Below are 18,868 nucleotides of genomic sequence, written 5' to 3'. Positions count from 1 at the left end.
TTTTATTATTCGTAATCCAAAAATAGAAACATATTGATAACAGTGACCATGAAAACCTTCGCACCTATATAATTTCAAAATATCGTTCTATGAAACATTATCTGTATTTAATACCTCAGTGGCTGCTTGCGCTATTTGCAGTGTACAATGAAGATGTTACGAATTATTGACTACTTTGTTGTAAAATAATGACACCCAATACAGTAAAATGGACACCAAATTTTTATTTTGGTCTGAACTAACCTCAACCGAATTGTTTCCATATCTGTAGCACTTATTTATATCAATTAATTGAAATCGAGGAACTAGAATCCCAACCGTCCTGTGCTCTGTATCTGCTAGACATGTTGGGATACTTATTGAACAATGGCCTTTAAGTAAAAATATACATATAAAAAATACTACTAAATAAATTTTCATTAATAATAATAATAGCGGTCTGTGTGCCGTAAGCGTGTTAATGCTCTCTACGTTTCCTAAATCACGAGGCTGGCCATACTGAATATGCTAGGTAAATATTAGGTTTTATCTCTTAAAAATTGCTGAGTACTGTCGTAGTGATACCTAACAGCAATTTAACCGTTTTGTATCCATTTTGCCATAAATACTTGTATGCAGTTATTGGCTTAGGACAGCTTAGGTGATCAATAAAAAAAAACCGGCACTCATCATCAAACCAATGGAACATTTTAAAGAAAAAGTAGCAGAAATAAAACAAATAATTACTCCACAATATTTATTTATAATTTTTATGGATTCTTACAGATTGTCAATTGTAATTGAAACAAAAGTAGCAGAGGGTTTAAATTAAGGAAATGAGGAAAAATACATTATTTACATCTGTAACTTACTACTAAATAACTATGAGGTACAACTTATAAGCATAGCTCTAGATTTGTCAAATTAAAAACATATTTTAGGTTTTAAACATGTTTTTAATAAAGCGAGAAGTCCATATTTGGAAGACTTGTAAATCTCATAAAAGGTATTGCTCTTTAAAGTAAAATGATCAACTATTTAATTTGAACTTCTGCGATAAAGCTAAGAATTGTGTCAATTAATTCCAAACCCCTTTATAACCAAAAATGGAAAAAAAAATGTTTTGAGTGTAATTTTACAGAGAAAAAATTACACTTGTAGCACCCACTGTTATATATTTATCGCTTATCGCTATCCTATTCTTACAACACTCAGGAATTACAGAATGCCATCGATTACAGAACACTGAAATTAATTTACTGTGCTCTTGTACTGGTCTTGGGGGGAGCTATCAAAACCAGAATAGATGCTTTAACAGAGGTGCAAAAATATATTTTAAAAATAATGAACTGACGTCATTTATTGTATCCTATTTCTGCCCGCGAGCGGAGCACTGTGCCTTTTATCGCGGCATCATCGATCTTTGCGAGCGCCAAAAACATTGAAGATAAGAATGCTTTAAAAGGACTATTCCTCCTGTAAACAGGGCAAGCCGCTACATGATGACATGGTAGAAAAGAGGGAATGTGAACTCTTGGGAGGAAGCTACAAATCTCCTAAAACACACCTTAGCACTGAAAAAACCAGCGCATAAAATTTACTGACTTATTTAGCAGTATTCAATTTATGGGTACTCCAACAGACGTATTTATTTTTTAAAAAACTAATGCAGTTGCCCTCACCATCACTCGGAAGGTGTTCAAATCGACATGGTTTACGGACAATTGAACCAGCGAATAAGACAAAGCGGAATGCATCAAGAACTGCTTTAACTAGAGGAGGAAAATATTCCAAAATTGTATTCGCACTCCCCACCGAGATGATCCCAGTATAGAGCGAAAGAAACAAAACAAATGTTCATTCTGTCATCGCAATGATTATCACGTCAGCGATTGCCGCACAAAGCAGAAGCAAAATTACGATTCACAACAGACACCAACCCCAACCAAACAATAGGCAGGCGGTTCCCCTCTCATTTTCATGCTACGGGTGCGGAAAAATATCCCACGGGCGCACAGTCAACCAGGACCCAATACTGGTACTAGCCAAGCAGACTTATGTTTAATCAACACAATGGACGATATAAGCTCTCCACGCTCAGTGTTGAAAACAACCATAGATAACATCAAAGGCATTGCACACATTGATACAAGTTAGGCAGCATCGCACCTTTACCAGTGTTTCAAGAGGGGTGGGTATGTCTTAAGAGAACAGAAGATAAATATCACACTTACCAACAAAATTCCCAGACGACGGGATGTACATTCAGTAACCATGATTGTGGAACTAAAGGGGAGGAAAATCCTGACCACCTTCTTTGTACTCCCCGCCTGTAGACCACAGCACGCTGCTGGGTGTTGACTTTATTGAGAAAGCTGAATTTTTTTCAAACCTGCCGCAGAGACCATGGTCTTTTTCAATAAAAAAAAACTGACAACTAATAATACGCTAAACAGGGAGACAGTCGTGCACACGCCCCAGGTCTTGTTGTAATAGTATTAAGGAATAGAGTCCAGATGGAAAGATAAGAAAGTGCGTGCCTTTAAAGGTAGCTCAACTAATCAGTCAGCCTCTCCCAGAATATGAATGAAATGTGTATTATCCCCCAATAGGCATTAGCCCAATCAGACTTTCTCCGCCGCAAAAAGATCCATGGGTCAAGATGAAGGAACTGAATGAAGTCTTCCGGGTGCATTAGATAAGGAAAGTATTGAAAAATGTCATATGAACTGTTCGATGACTCCCCCAAAAGGGTGGCAACAGGAGAACTCCATCACACGGAAGCTGGGGAAATACGTCTATGAGATGATGAGGTGACCCACTTCAGTCATACAGAAAGGGAGCAGTTAAAAGATTTGTTACACCAACACACGTCAGTATTCTTAACCATCCTTTCCTCAACTACTAAACTGGAACATCACATTGAAACAAACGACCCTCAGCCTATAGCCGTTGCGCCATATCGGCTGCCACCTATCCGACAAACAGAACATAGGCAAGAAATCAATGACGTGTTATCCCAGGGCGTGGTAGAAGAGTCTGACTCACCGTGGGCAGCTCCCGTAGTGATGGTACACAAAAAATATGGAAGCAGGCGATTGTGCAATGATTATCATTGGCTTAATGCCATAACTGTTCCTGACACGTACCCTTTACCAAAAATGGATGGCTTATTGAAATCTGCGGGACAATAGAAGTACATGTCTACGATTGACCTCCACGCAGGGTACTGGCAAATAGATGTGCATGAGAAAGATAAAGACAAAACAGCCTTCATCACACCCTTTGAGCTTTATCGCTTCACTACGATGGCGTTTGGATTAAGCAATTGACTGATTTCATATCAAACTCAATTCGATACAAATCCTGGCTTATTTGGGTGATATAATCACACTGTCACCATCATTTGAATATCATTTTGGCAATTTACATTGAGTGTTCAAAAGATTAAAGAATTTCAATTAAACGCAAACTGTAAGAAGTGTATATTTTGTTGTCCCAAAGTTAAATATTTGGGACTCATAATAATGTCGCAAGGCACAGGTACCTACATAAAAAAAGTTTCCACGGTCGCAGATATGAAGGAGCCCAGCTTGTAAATTAGGCTAGTAGCGATTAAAATAAATGTGTATATTTTTCAATCAGACTTTTTACTAATTTACTTTTTTTACATGCTTTATGTGGGCTTCGCTACAATGTAACTGGTAAACGCAGCGGGCAAAAATCAGCGAAAGATTCAATATAAAAACTAATTCTCCTAAAACATCAGTTATTTTTTAGTGAAATTTTGAATGCACACTCAACATATACTGATTTCATAGTCTAATAAGAGGAAGTAGAGGTCAGAAAAAATAAATATAAGAGAGTAGATCGATCTTTCCTGTCTTTAAAGTGGAGCCGGCATAGCGGGTATTTCTAACCTTCCCGCCAATAAGCACCAGTCGGGCGCGCAAGTAGAACTACCTTTAATGCACAAAACGCGTTAATATTGTTGTTTGTTTCAATTAATTTAAACACCTCTATGAAAGCTACTGGTTGGCAAATCCCTCTATAAAAAAATATAATTTTTCAGAATCGAGTGTTTTTTTTTCCATTTTCTGAAATATCAACATAAGCATCATATTATTTTGATTAAATAATGAAGCATTTCGATCAAAATTCTATTTAAAGTTTCTGGATTTTATTGAAAATCCATTACAGAAAGGTTTGGAAGTGAACGAATCAATTGAAAAAATATGCTCAGACATATTTTTATTGACATCTTTCCTTTAAAATTATAATCTTTGTTGGAATATAGGTTAGCAGCCTTTGCTGGTTTCCATATACTCATGTTCTTAAATTGGTTGATCATATTTAATTATCAAATGAATTTTTGATATCAAATATAATATACGGTAATTATAATTTATACGCGGATCTCAATTTTAATCCAGGTTCGATCCAGTAGATAGTTGCAGACTCCGTATCTCAATTTTCCACGGAAAGTTCTAATCCTGAATATGTTGCATCTTGATTTTGAAGACTTGAGACTGGCGATATTTAAAATAAATACTGCAAAAACCGATTTGATAATACTTCTATCAAATGCTAAGATGTTTATTCAAATTTGATTACTACAAAAAAACTATGGACTTCATAGTGGCTTTTAAAAACTACATTTAACTTGTTAGACGATTAACAAAGATTGAATTTGCCAAAAAGTATTCGAACCAAATGAGTTATTGAGAAATCTTATTTACAGATAAAAATACAGTAGAACCTCGACATATATTCATCAAACCCCAAATTTGTAATATTGGATAATTGTCACATTTTGATGTCAATTTTTTTCCTCAGATTCGTTAGTATTTTCCATGTTCATCGTCACTCCCACCGCCGACACTGGCGCTGGCCCCATGATCAGAACTGGAATTACTATTGGCTGTTTTGTTTTGATTGATAGCAACTCTTGTTCTTAAATTTATATCTATTTAGTACAATAAAGTTAACATTTAAACATTTTTGCACCATTTTTAAGAGTTGGAAACAGTTTACTTAAATTAGATTATTTCTTATGGGAAAAATTGTTTCCATATTAATCATAAACTATATTCGTTAATGCCCCCGGGAACAGATTAATGACAAATATAGAGGTTCCACTTTAGTAGATAATAACTTTATTTTTTATTTAACTAATTATTAAAATAAATTTAATTTAATGTAATAAAATGTGATATATACTTAAAATTTAGCTATCTATTTTTTTTGTTGTAAAAAGCAAGTGCCGAGTACAAAATAAATAACGGAATAAAAAATATATCAGACTTGTCTTACATAATTTAAAGTATGAATTAGACATTTTTATTGCGTATTATTTACATTGATATTATAAAAGTCAATCGGTAGCTACTTCTTAAAAAAACAAGGTTTTGCTTGATCATTTACAATTATTATTTTGTACATAAATTATAGTTAGCGGATTTGTATTACATCTAATACTGTGTTTCATATATTAACAGTACTAATATTAAATGTGAATCTAAAATTTGTAGCTTCTCATACTTAATATTTAAATCAGACTTAAAATATTCAGATTATAAAAAAGTTAAGATTATTTCTAAGTTCACTTACCAAATGATGGCACTTAAATTACAATTATAGTTTTTTTTTGTAAATCAAACATAGATTGAAATCATTGTTTTAATGAATATTTTTTATTACTATAATTTAATATCTTCACATTATTTTTTCAAAAAATGTTTGTGGATCACAATAGTTTACTAACTCTTAAAAGGGAAAGTCAGAAATAAAAAAAATTATAAATCATTTTGAGATTATTCATTAAACATTATTTTTTATGTGAAAAGTTTAAGCTTTAGAACTATGAAATATTTCAGTCAACACAATTTTATTTAAACATTTTAACATTGTCGGGAATTGAACCAGAGACCTTGTGCATAGTAACCAAACGCACTCATGAACATATTAACATTCTGAACATACAAATGGATTAATAAATAAAATAAGTTTAAAAATAAATATTTGCCTTCTTATGATTTACCCAAATATGTCCGTTTTGGGGGCACTTTTAACTAGTCGTAAATAACTGTACTAGAAAATGGGAACCGAGCCGTGGTAGAGCGGGGTCAGAACCTCGGACCTCTGATCCTTGACTCCGAGACACTAGGTCCTATTTTCTTTATTAAGAAATCTGTTTTCTTATTCATTTAAGTGCCATCAATTTGCACGGGTATAAGCTTCAGAGCCGTGAAAAAATATTTTATTTACTAACCGGAAGTAGTACTCTCGTGGAAGAACTTTGCTCGAAGAATAACGTTGAGAATATGTTTACGTTATATATAATAAATAATCGACACATTTATTCAATACAAAAGCGGTTTGGAGAATGTTGCTAGTCACTCCAAATTTGGCCAGGATCATTGCATGTCTATGTCTCGGTTATCTGAAATAGGAACCACAAAATGTTATCAACACCCACTCTAAAACCTGATCCATTTTCCAACCAAAGTATCCCCCATTTTCCAACCAAGTATTCCACATTCCCTTGACCATCCTGGCCACGGATTCCTTATTCTTGATGATGTGTTCACGGGCACAAAGCTTGTAACTCACTGACTATACCATGCATAGTTTGAGAAAATATTTTCACAGGCACTTATAAAAGGCGTAACAGAAATAGGGCAAAATTTAATCCCATCACATTAAAAGCTGAAAGCGATTAAATAACATTGGCAAATTTTTAAATAAATTAACAAAAACGAGATCTTCAGGTAAGGAACTCATTAATGTAAATTCCTAAAGGTATACGGACAGCAATGTCATCAATTCATATGACTAAGTCTTCAGCAGCTTGTCAAACAGCCTGTCCCAGAAATTCAGAGAAACAAAAATTCTAATAGGAAAAGGGGATTATGAACCTTTCGGAGCAGTTAGCGGAGAATACGATTTATAATGTATTATGTTAAATACCAATTAACTTAACAAAAAGCATAATACCTGCCTCGATACAGACTCACCTAGAGAGGCAGGTACTTAGAAAATAAAATATTTCGTCAAATTAGGATAAGACAAATAAACATTAAAAAAATATTCATCAATCGTCTTCAAGGTGTTTTGAAGATGAAAATATAATTTTGTTTTCTGTTGTCAATATCATCACTAATGATTTTTGTTGTTTCGTCGAAACAGCAGGATCTTCAATCAGGGTGAGAAATACACTGAAATATAATTTATATTAAATTGATGACTCGAGTCAAAATTTATAAGCAAGAACCTAATTTTGACATTTTACTAACATCGACGGTATGATTTTCAAAAAAGGTAACACTATTATTTATAGCTGAAAAATAAATATTTAAAGGGTAGACAGCTAAAATGGACTTATTGTAGTTTTTCAATTTTCAGATAATAACGCCATTTTTTTCTTCTGATTGAGTTTGTGCAATATGAAATATTGCACTTTCGGCTGTAATAATAACTAAAAGTAGCTTTTTTGCAGTATCAAGTTTTAATACTGCATTACAACTACTGGGCAACTTTTTGTCTGCATAACGAATGCGATGATTTTGAAAATCTTTTTTTTTTATGACAATAGCCTTATGCTGAAATTTAAAAAAGCTGAAGTGTTCATCAATATCATTGCGATTTACTTGTTTGAAAAGTTTTTTGCATTTTCCTCTAAAGTGGATTTTTTGAGTTACGGCGGTTTAGGGATTGCATGGCAGAATTAAAAACCTATTTTATCAAATATATAAACAAACAAGGTTTTTGTTCTTTTTTTTGCTCCCCTGTAAAATTAGTTATTTGTTGATGAGGCCATTCTTGCCGTGTACTCATTTATGTTCTTGTAATATATAAGAAACTTTCAATTATTGGGATATTCCGTCATACATTTAATGTAAAACAAACTACAATTAACTTCCACTAAAGAAATGCTTCTGAAATAGAATTTTAGTAATTTAATTAGTTTTCATTTATGTTATATGTTGATCCAAAATCTATAGGTGTACAACTTTGATTCCGCCGTTTTCCTGTAGATGGCTTTAGCGGTAAATAGTGGTCGAAATAAGTAGATCATACATGTTATGCAATAAACTTGGGCATCTGTCAACATAACCTCATAGAAACATTAGTCGATTTGTGTCTGCATCATAAAATTATTCTCGATTGAAAATGTCAGTTTACAAGCCAGATTCTCGTCATTCGCAAGAGGTTCCTGCTTCAACTTGAAGAAATATGCGGCTGAGGCTCATTGAATGCTCTCAAATACTTATGGTGAGGCCGCTATTAGTGAAATAACGTGTTGTGAGTGGTTTCAACGTTTTAAGAATGGTTATTTTCACGTCGAAGACGGCCATAGTGGTGGAAGAGAAAAGATTTTCGAAGATGCAGAATTGGAGGCATTACTTGATGAAGACTCGTATCTAAGTCAAGAAGAATTGGCTCATTCATTGGGAATAACTCAACAAGCGATTTGAGAAAGCCTTAAAACCATGGTAATGATTCAGAAGCAAGGAAATTGGGTGCCGTACACATTGAAACTGAGAGATGTTGAACGGCGTTTGTTTGCCTGTGAACATTTGCAAGTTTTTTACAATAAGGGCTCAAATTTCGGAAAAAAATGGCAGAAGCAAAGTTGTACACATAATACAATCGTCAAAATAGATCTGCACATCGGGAAATCTTGGACTGCTCTGAACCTTGATAATAAAATTAATCAATAAATAACACGCATGTACAAGTCGACTGTCATAAGGAAATGTGCGGAAAGAGGGGGGAAGTGTAGAGACTAAGATTGTCAGCAAACAGAATTGTTACGAGGCAACTCAAATAATAAAATTTTGAGTACCTTTACATTATTTTCAAAGTCTTTTTGATTACTACCGGTACAGCTGTTTTAGGTGCTATGCTCGTTTTTAAAATATTGGCAGTTTTGCCAAAATAGTGTCGCTCATTTAGGAACAGGAAATGACAGCTATTATAGTCCAAAAAACATTGGTAGTGAAAAGATGGCTATAGCCTCATGAAACTGAAGTAATTATAGGAGATACTGAGTCCCTATAGTAAAACAATCGGCAACAAAAAAGTCCCAGTATTTTAGTAAAATTTCAAACTATCAACTACGGTGAAATCGGAAGATAAATATATTTTTTTTAAAGTTATGATATGTGCCCATATGAGCGGATCCTATAAGAAAAAAGTGCCCGCAAACATGTTAAAGCAAAAATTATGAATGTAAACATGTTTTTATACATTAATAAATTTTCCATTAGAACTGTAAATATCGGTTCTATTTTTTTTTTAACTATTAACGATATTCCCTCACAGTAATAACGCTCCGCCGCTTACAGAGCCTCCCATACGTACAAAAACTATACTAGGACTATCAATCACGCAGTTAGCTACAGTTTGCGGCAGAATAATGAGCCGTGGGTACTCAGGTCGAGAATAGCAAGCACAGCGACGAAAACGTCCAATACATGTATGTTGTTAAACCAAAAATTTGGAACACTTTTGTTCTAGAGCAAAATGGCATCTCTATAAGTGGGCCACGCATTATTACTGAGGTTATTTACGGTTTGTGAAAACACCCTATTAAAACGTTGATTTTGTCAAGCTTGCGAGGTCAAAGCTGTTGGTAATTCACCATTCGCCTCGTGTCTGTAGCCAGTTGTGGTGCAAATACAAATTCATTGTCATATGTCGTTTTTAAGTACACGGAATCTGTGGAATGAATCCCCCATGTAAAGAGTTCTATAAAAGAGTACTATAAAATATTTGTCTGGTTACAATATCGGTTTTCTTGACTTGGACATAACATACGACAAACTTTTTTAGGTGTTGTTACCGAGATAACAACATCTTCAATTGGTTCGGACCAAAATTCCATACTTTCCGCACATCTTCTTGCGACAGTTAAAGAGTACAGATACAATTCCTGCAAACAAAAAAACAATATTATAATGATAAAATAACGATCTCACCATGCTCAGGACTGGCCTTCGGATCCGATCAGGTCCTGGTAGCGGGCCATGGTGAGCTTCTTGACACAGTCCTGATAGGTCTCTCCGGGCGCCGCGGTGTAGATGCCTCTTCTGCGCGCGCCTAGGCCCCCCGGACCCGCGGGCGCCGCCTCCAGGGGACCCAGACGCCCCTGCCCCTCGCGGCCCAGCCCCTGACCAGCGCTCCAACCCATCTTGCGAAGAAGACGATTCCCGACATTGTCTTCGCCGATCTCGCGCGGCGCACTGATCACCGCCGGCTCGGGACGCGCGCTGCGCACCACCGGCTCCGAATCCTCGCCGTACTTCTTACGGCGTTCCGCCGCTCTATCTCTGTACCCCCCGCCTGCGGCTTCCAAATTCTGGCGATGCAAATCGGACATGGCAACATGTTTCTCCATCACATCTCGCGAGGGAAACTGGCGCTTGCAGAGCAGGCAGGCTAGCTTGCTCCAGTCGAGGGTGGTTTCTCCCTCGTCCCCCGAACTGTCGCTGCCCGCGCCGTACGAAGGCACCAGCGTGGGTGGGGGCGCAGGAGCGGGCGTAGCGGGGGCAGGGGCAGAGGCCACGACCGGTGCCGCGCGCCGTTCCAACACAGAAAAGCCAATGTCCGCCGAAACCGAAGTACCTGCGGAGTGAGAACTCGACGCTTCCGGTAGACTGTTAGAACGTGCTGCTTCTTTTTTATTGTTCATACTTTTGGCCCATCGCTCCATGTCTTTAGCTATTTTTTTGGCTACTTTCACTTTGTCCGGCTTATCTCCGGACTTCTTCTTGCCCTCGGTCGGCGGCTCTTCGGCAGGGGGCGCGGAGATGACGGGGGCGGGCGGGACGACGGCAGCAGCGGCGGCGGAGGCAGCGGCCGGCGCTATTGAGCTAGCCAGCGAGTACGTGAACTTGACGGCGTCCCAGTACAAGTACTGATTGATCTGGTTGTTGTAGTAGTAGCGCGTGTTGGCGTCGTAGTACAGGCCCGTGCCGGGGTCGTAGTAGTAGCCGGAGGTTTCGTCGTACAGGTAGGCGGAGGGCTCGGGCGGGGGAAACACGCGGCCGTCCGAGCCGCTGGGCGGCGGCGGCGGCGGGGGCGGCGGCGCGGGGGCGGCGCGCGCCTGCATCTGGCTGAGCGCCGATTGCGCCACGGCGGCCGCAGCGTTGGCGCGGTCGGCCTCCGTGGCCGGGCCCGGCGCCAGCTGGCGCGTGTAGTAGTCCGTGTAGTAGCGCAAGTAGGCGGCGCGCTGCTGCGGGCTGGTGGCGTACAGGCGCGCGCTGTAGGCGGCCAGGCGCGGGATGTCCGCCGCGCTGTAAGCCTGCGGCGCGGGCTGCCCGGCCGGCGCGGGCACGGCGCTGTCGCGCGAGGCGCCGCAGTACTTGCGGTAGCACGTGGAGCGCCGCTTGAAGTTGAGCGCCCCGCAGCGGCAGTTCCACTCGCCCAGGCCCGAGTCCGACACGGGGGACGACCGCGGGGAGCGCTCCCGGGAGCCGTCCCGCCGGCGCCGGCGGCTGCGGTCCCGCGCGGGGCTCCGCCGCCACTCGCGCCCGCGCTCCCGCCCCCGCTCCCACCCGGGCGAGCGCCGCCGCCGACGCTCCCGGCGCCGCTCGTGCTCGCTCCCCTGCTCCTCTTCCTCCGAGTTGGAAGCGCGGTCCACCTCGACCCAGTAGTCGTCTTCCGCCCCCGTTCCCTCGTTCCTCGAGTCGAGACGCTTCCTTCTCTCGTCCCCGTAATATTCCTCTCCGCCCCCGTAGCTCTCCGGCGACCGCGCGTACTCCTCATCTCGCATCCCGCGTCGGTCCCCGTAACCGCGCCTCCTGTGCGCCATTCTCAATCTTGACTCCCTTTCGACTTTCGAACAATCTGTTAGCGATAGCTGACGCCTGTAAAAATTCAAACATTCGATTATTAAAAAACCGCATCTTCGAGCAATGTACGACCCAAATTCCCATTCGTGAACGCCGCGAAGCCGTCGGCGTCGGCGGGTGGATTACGATCGAACTAATCTGACATCCGCCATCTCGCTATCTTCGGGAAACCTTATTATTATTTACCTAATACGAAAACGAAGATCGATGTCTGGTTAAATCCGCTAAAATCGGCGCCACCCATTCGTTTATCATTAAATTTATATTTGATCAAAAAGTACTGGACTGCAACACCGTAAGCAAAACCTGGAACAATAACCACAGACTGCTAATATCTACAATAACGAAAAGAGAAAATCCGGTTCACCATAGACTACGAGCTGAGAATGAGAATGAGAAATATGTAGGTTGATACGAGCTAAACATACCTGTTTAAAATATTCCGGCATTAAAATCTTTTGTCCCCGTAAAAATAAGCAGGTATTTTCGTTTTAGATTATAAAATCAACCTTGTTTGTATTGGGAAAAAACGCGGTGATGTTTCAAAATATTTCAATACGAATTTAAATATAATTTTCCAATACATTCTTTTGTTTTCTCTAATCTGGGGTTTCTCAGCAATAATGCATTTAAATATAACCTATTAGTTCATGCTAGCTGATTCCGAAAAGAACCCCATTTTAATTACCGCCTTTACAAATAAATACATTAAAATAAATCCCCATTTACTTGAGCCGTTACTAGGTATTTACAAATATTTGGTCCATTATTAATGTCAATTACGACCTTGGGTTAAATTCAAATGACCGAGCGGTAAATTACCCGGAATTCCAAAACCCTGTCTATTGAAAATAATAACTTAACAATAAATATTGACCCATGTTTTGCGCTGGGGAAAACATAACCTTTTTTAATAATAATTCGCAAACCGATGGCCATTAGAATATTATTTGTATTAACCCTTATACTGCTAAACAACGATATATCGTTGTTGTTAATCCCTATCATAAAGTTCCAACTAGACTGATGCTGACGTCATAATCCCCAAAAGGGTAAATGAATTCGGGAACTGCTTGTTGCACTTAACCGTCAGTGGTATAAAACATTTTCAAAACATACAAATTACTTATTCGACGGGTTATCATTTAGTTTCGTACCTATTTCAGCCCCAGTACCTACTTCCGTAATGAATAACTAATTAAATACTTTACTTTTAATAACTCTTATCTAGTGAGGTCCCTATATCACCGGAAAACCCCATAATTAAGAATATAAACAAATAATTAAAGAGCCATAAAACATAAAAATAATTTACCATGGAACCTAATGATTGTCAATTAGGACGTTTGAATATTAAAAAAATCATTTGTTCATTTATTATAATGGGTGCCCACAGCAATGGGAAATTCAAATGTTTTAGCTGTTCATTAGGTAGTAATTATTACTCTACTAACAAAACGTAATTATTACTATGCAAACTCTATTCTACAAACAAAACGTAAATGAGGTATATCAGCTCGATATTGATCCAAAAATACTTTAGAAAAAGCTTCTTCGATTTCGTGCTCTTCGTAAGAGTCATATTATAAATTATTATCACTATCACTTAAAAAATGATCGTTATTGTCTAATTCACTTTCGGAATAGGTTTAGCTGCCAAGCCTCCGAGTTTCTCGGTGAGGTACTATTATTTCTTTATCACTTTCACTATCCGTCATCATTTTGAATGATATATTTTGTAAATTTATTCACAATAAAAAGGACGCTTTGCAGAGTAAAATTATTAGTAAGAGTAACAAAGTAAGATTCAAAATATATTTAAATGTAAAAAATATGTAATTTACCTAAGCTGTTTGTAATTTCGGCAACTGTTGTCTATCTCGCTCAATCCATTATGCGTGAACTAGCTATTAGTGAAACGGAATATTTTTCTTAGAAGAGATATCAATTTGTGAGACAGTTGTACAAAAACATTATTTTTTAATTAAAATTATATTATAACATCTACCAAGAAATAATATCACTTCTTAGTACATTTACCGGTTACTTTTAAGTTTCAATCTAAATAGCTCCCTACAAACATTTGGACATACTCAAAATATTGTTGATTAAAATAACTTGAATGAAAAATTTAAAGTATTTTTAGGCATTACCTAGGTGAAATAATTTATCCAGGTGAAACTCACCGACATCAATAAAGGTTTCAGCTCTTTTAGTTTGCAAAAGTCAACAGATGGAAGAGTTGAGGTAATGTAAAAATAGTCATGAATGTGGATGTGTAAACATACCCCTAAAATAGTGAATATTTTGTAGTGTGTAAAGTGGTCATTTAAACCAGCCAATGACAGATCATATGTCCTGTAAATGCCTAGACTTCCATATTCCCTTGGCAAAAATGTTTTCCCTCTCTGTTGCAACTAATTTCAAGATATTTTTTACACAATTTTTGTTTAGCATGCATTGATGGAAGTGATAGGTTTGATAATATATAACAGAGCACTTTGCCCCGCAATCAGCAAAAAACTATCATTATTATTTCGTTTCAATAATAACTATTCAAACAATGCAACTTGAGATTGCTGTACGAGATCAGTTTTGTTTGTTTTTATTTTTAATTAAGAAAGGGTTTACAACCGCTGTACGAAAATTGTCTATTTGCGGCACGAATCGTCTATCTTGCTCACTCCACTGGGCTTGAATTAGATATTTATGAAATGGCAGACTTTTCTTGGAATTGCTATTAATTTTTAAAGCAGTAGTGTGTTTGGAAAACAACGTATTCGATAAAATATTTTTAAAATGTATGAATAATAAGATTTCTGATTAGATTCTTGAAAAACTGCGTAGCAGCGTAAGGGTTAAATAAGTTTTTAACCCTTACGCTGCTACTGCACACTACTGTTTTATCAATTAATAGCAATTCCAAGAAAAATCTTCCATTTCATAAATATATAATTCAAGCTCAATGGAGTGAGCATGATAGAAAATTCGTGCCGCAAATAGACAATTTTCGTACAGCGGTTGTAAACCCTTTCTTAATTGAAAATAAAAACAAACAAAACTGATCTCGTACTGCAATCTCAAGGCGAAGCTTTTTCTGAAGTATTTTTGGATCAATATCGAGCTGATATACCTCATTTACGTTTTGTTTGTAGAATAGTTTGTAGAATAGAGTTTGCATAGTAATAATTACGTTTTGTTAGTAGAGTAATAATTACTACCCAATGAACAGCTAAAACATTTTGATTTCCCATTACTGTGGGTACCCATTATAATAAATTAACAAATGATTTTTTAAATATTCAAACATCCTAATTGACAATCATTAGGTTCCATGGTGAATTATTTTTATGTTTTATGGCTCTTTACTTATTTGTTTATATTCTTAATTATGGGGTTTTCCGGTGATATAGGGATCTCACTAGATAAGAGTCATTATATTAAAGGTAAAGTATTCAATTAGTTATTTACTACGGAAGTACATCAATATTTTCGTAATCACTGAATCGGGTTTAATAGCGGGGAAAACAGCAAATATAATTATTTTCCTCAAATATCATATAGGTGATTAAAAATCTAACTATTAACATTGATTTATTTTTTATTTCACTGTTTTTGGAATGTAAAAAAGTTCACTGTTTCAGGTCCCGACTAGCTAGAAGTTTCCTGTGTTAAGTCGTTTCTCTTTTCTTAAAAGCACTGCTAACTTAAACATCCTAAGTAAATTTATAATGAGGATGTTTAGTGGTTTTAAAAAAAAAATCGTTAATAGACAAAGTTTTTTTTTTTCAATTTTTATGTATCGTACTATCAGCGCTACGATCTTTTAAAGTTTTGTATTTCTGACATTAATCCGCGTGTGGCGTCGCAAGTTCTCTTCCGCTTCTTCTCGGTTAGTTCTGTTGATTGGTCCATTGATGATTAGCGAACCGGAAATCTCACACAACCCTCTTATCATTGATTGATTCATATGAACAAGTGACTTCGTTCAAATTTGTTCGTTTTCATTGAAATATTTGATATGTTTTTTTATTCATTTTCAAGAAAATTTGCCGTACAATTTAATGCTTACTGCGCGTAAGAAAACATTTTTGTATAAAATTTTCCGTAGGGCTGAAATAGGTACGAAACTAAATAATAACCCGTCGAATAAGTAATTTTTATGTTTTGAAAATGTTTTATACCACTGACGGTTAAGTGCAACAAGCAGTTCCCGAATTCATTTACCCTTTTGGGGATTATGACGTCAGCATCAGTCTAGTTAGAACTTTATGATAGGGATTAACAACAACGATATATCGTTGTTTAGCAGTATAAGGGTTAAAAATAACCGAAATAAACCGCATAATTAATTCCTCTATGATACATTCAAACCTTTCTTCTTCAAATTTCATACATCTTCAACTGTATGCGCGCCGGTTATTCCAACTTGCCACATATTAACTTAAAACTCTTATTAACTTTTGCGCCATCATTTTCAAATCCGCACCCGTGGTACATAAGGCACTGCACCAGTGCGCCAATCGCAACGTATCAGCGATTATTTTATAATATGTATGAAGGTGTTTTACATCCACCTTGCCAGGAATTGAACCTAGGACCTCAAGTATGGTAGGCGAACGCGCCAACCACTACACTAGGAGGCGAATCATTTCCATTTTTTTTAAAAATTAATGATTCCTCTCTAATATTCATAAATATAAATTAGTTTAATTCTTTATTATTCTATGTTTAGTGTATGTTTATTTTTAAATAATAAGTTTAAACGTATTTAATTTTATATACGTTCTAATCTTAGTTAATTATAATTTAGTTTTATAAGTAATAATATGCAAAACATAATATTTTAGTTTTAAATATGACGAGATGTTTACGAATAAGTGTGGAAAAGAGACAATGAGTTTTAAGCAATAAGTGAGAGGGAGAAGGAGAGAGCTCCTAATTTGGGCGTTATAAAACCACCCCAAACGGTCGGAACAGACGAGTCGGAAAACAGTCGGAAAGGAGAGTCGACCAAGAGTCGGTCGACAGTCGGGGAAATGAGTCGAGTATACGCGATCGTACCGTCGATCGCGGAGACGATACAATGTCGAGAGTCATGGAAGTTAAAGTGAAGTGAGTGTACGGGTAGCCAGTGCTATGTAGTAAACCTCGTGGAATCCGACTACTCCACGAGGGTCATCGGAGGCCGCCTTCCATCCGCGAAGGTCCCTCCACATCCAGGACACCCATCGTCCTCCAAAGGAACGCCAGTTTCCTGCACCGCCAGCGCGTGTGCCCAGCCCACGGCCGGCCAGTCTTCCAGCTGGCTGTCGCCGTCACCATCGCCACGGGACCGAATCCCGAGAGCCGCCTTATGCTCTATCCATGGCAGATCTCCACCCAGGAGATCGCCCAGTATGTGTTTGTCCAAACACAGCATCCGGACCACCATCCGTCATCTCTCCACATAAGTGAAATCACCATTGCGTTAGAATTAAGATATTAGTGAATAGTGACAATTACGAACTGCATTAGTTAAGGACCTAGATCTGTAAGTATTTTCTTTCTCTCATGTTTGTAACTAGTTCTAAGATTATTTCCATGATCTAGTTTAATAAACGTAGGTACATAAAACATTCAAGTTTTTTTAATTATCTTCCAATTTACTCGTGTAGTACAAAGATTAGATTTAAGTTTTCTTTATTTTCTTTTGGGCTTTAAATTCATTTAGTTTTAATTAGGATTATATCATCACGATGGGGAATAAAAATGGGAACACATGGCGAAGGAACTTACTATTCTACATATCCGATGAGGCACCAGGAAGACGCGATCTTCCAAATTCATCTCAAGTTTCCGTTCGGTGGATGTTCCCGCTTTCTCTCAGTTAGCGGAGAGATGGACAGCTTCCGTCTATTCATACGTGCGAACGTGGAACTTGATTTTTCACAGCCTCCGAGATGATCAAATCTCATCTTAAATTTTCTCTCGCCACCACTCTATCTCAATACCCAAACAACCCCATAAAAACATTATTTTTTTTACATATTATTTTACACCCCCCCCCTCCCGTGATAAGGTCTGTCAAAATACATTCTTGTAAAAATATTATATATTGTGAAATTAGAAAAAAACATGAAGGTTAAGAAATGTGTGCTAAATAACTTATAAATTAAAACATTGTTTAAAGTGACCACTCAAACCAGCCAATGACAGGTCATAAGTCCTGTGGATGCCTAGACTTCTAAATTTTCCTGCTTTAAAGTATTCTTCTGCTTTGTTTTTATATGTTTATATGAACAACTTCTCAGGGGGTTGAATCCAGTTTTTATTTTTACAAAAATATATCAATATATTATACAAACATTCAGACAAACTCAAAACATTGTTGTATTAGTTTGTTAAAAAAATACCTTCGTTTTTATGTTTTACCCATACATTTTAATTCAAGAGTCTATTTATTTTAATTCATTTCGGTTTTTGAACCTTATGGTTTATCAGGTTTATATGACACTGTATTAGTAAATTAATCATAATGTATCTTGGTCATTTTTGTTACGTGAATGTTTTTTTTTCAATGGGATTTGATTATTTATTATTTTATTTTAAATAGTCGGTTTTACAGTTTTACAATTCCGCTATGTTATACCATAAGTATGTTTTATATTTTTAGTATTAATTGTCATTTAAATAACATATAACAGTGGCGACCTTTTTATTTCTATTTAATTTTGACAGGCTATGCATTATCTTTATAAAAATAATAAACTGTCAAATTTACGTTTTTTTTAATTTATTGCCACGGCCCTTTAGTGACTCTTAAGTTTTTAGTAATAACGCCTATAATTTTAACACTTCTTTGGACGATTAAGTTAGTATTTCAATGTCCGTTCTCTGGCTCAATTCTCATTTTATTGTTTTCATAAATTATTCCAAATTTTCGTAGTATTTATATGATCACGTAAGGTTTCATTTATGTACAACGCTTTTTACAAAGTTTGGGGATTGTCAACATTATATGGTTATGTCGAAGTCAATATCTTGACAAA

At 37.1% G+C, this 18,868-nt stretch overlaps 1 protein-coding gene across 2 annotated transcripts; it reads right to left on the bottom strand.

The window, feature by feature from the left end:
* Positions 1-722: 722 nt before the first annotated feature.
* LOC148281417 (RNA-binding protein 5-A-like) lies at positions 723-12,181 on the bottom strand. Of its 2 annotated transcripts, XM_088226733.1 has the most exons (3): positions 12,024-12,181; positions 9,963-11,852; positions 723-6,421 (listed from the first exon to the last, which is right to left on the bottom strand). In XM_088226733.1, the coding sequence occupies exon 2, from the start codon at positions 11,795-11,797 to the stop codon at positions 9,968-9,970; it is 1,830 nt and encodes a 609-aa protein (XP_088082859.1). In that variant the 5' UTR covers positions 11,798-11,852; positions 12,024-12,181; the 3' UTR covers positions 723-6,421; positions 9,963-9,967. The 2 variants fall into 2 exon arrangements, with proteins under 2 accessions (XP_088082859.1, XP_088082857.1); XM_088226731.1 differs by having other exon boundaries at positions 723-11,852.
* Between the last annotated feature and the right edge of the window lie 6,687 nt (positions 12,182-18,868).

This window comes from Micrasema longulum, unplaced genomic scaffold (assembly GCF_059751315.1).
Source record: "Micrasema longulum isolate JH-2025_06_02 unplaced genomic scaffold, ASM5975131v1 h1tg000464l, whole genome shotgun sequence".
Classification (NCBI taxonomy): Eukaryota; Metazoa; Arthropoda; class Insecta; order Trichoptera; family Brachycentridae; genus Micrasema; species Micrasema longulum.
Note: the sequence above shows the minus strand (reverse complement) of the source record. Positions and strands in the feature narration are given on the sequence as shown.

What these genes read in the sequence shown, in the direction of transcription:
- LOC148281417 (XM_088226731.1), bottom strand. Translation starts at nt 11,797, where the DNA reads ATGGCGCACAGGAGGCGCGGTTACGGGGACCGACGCGGGATGCGAGAT.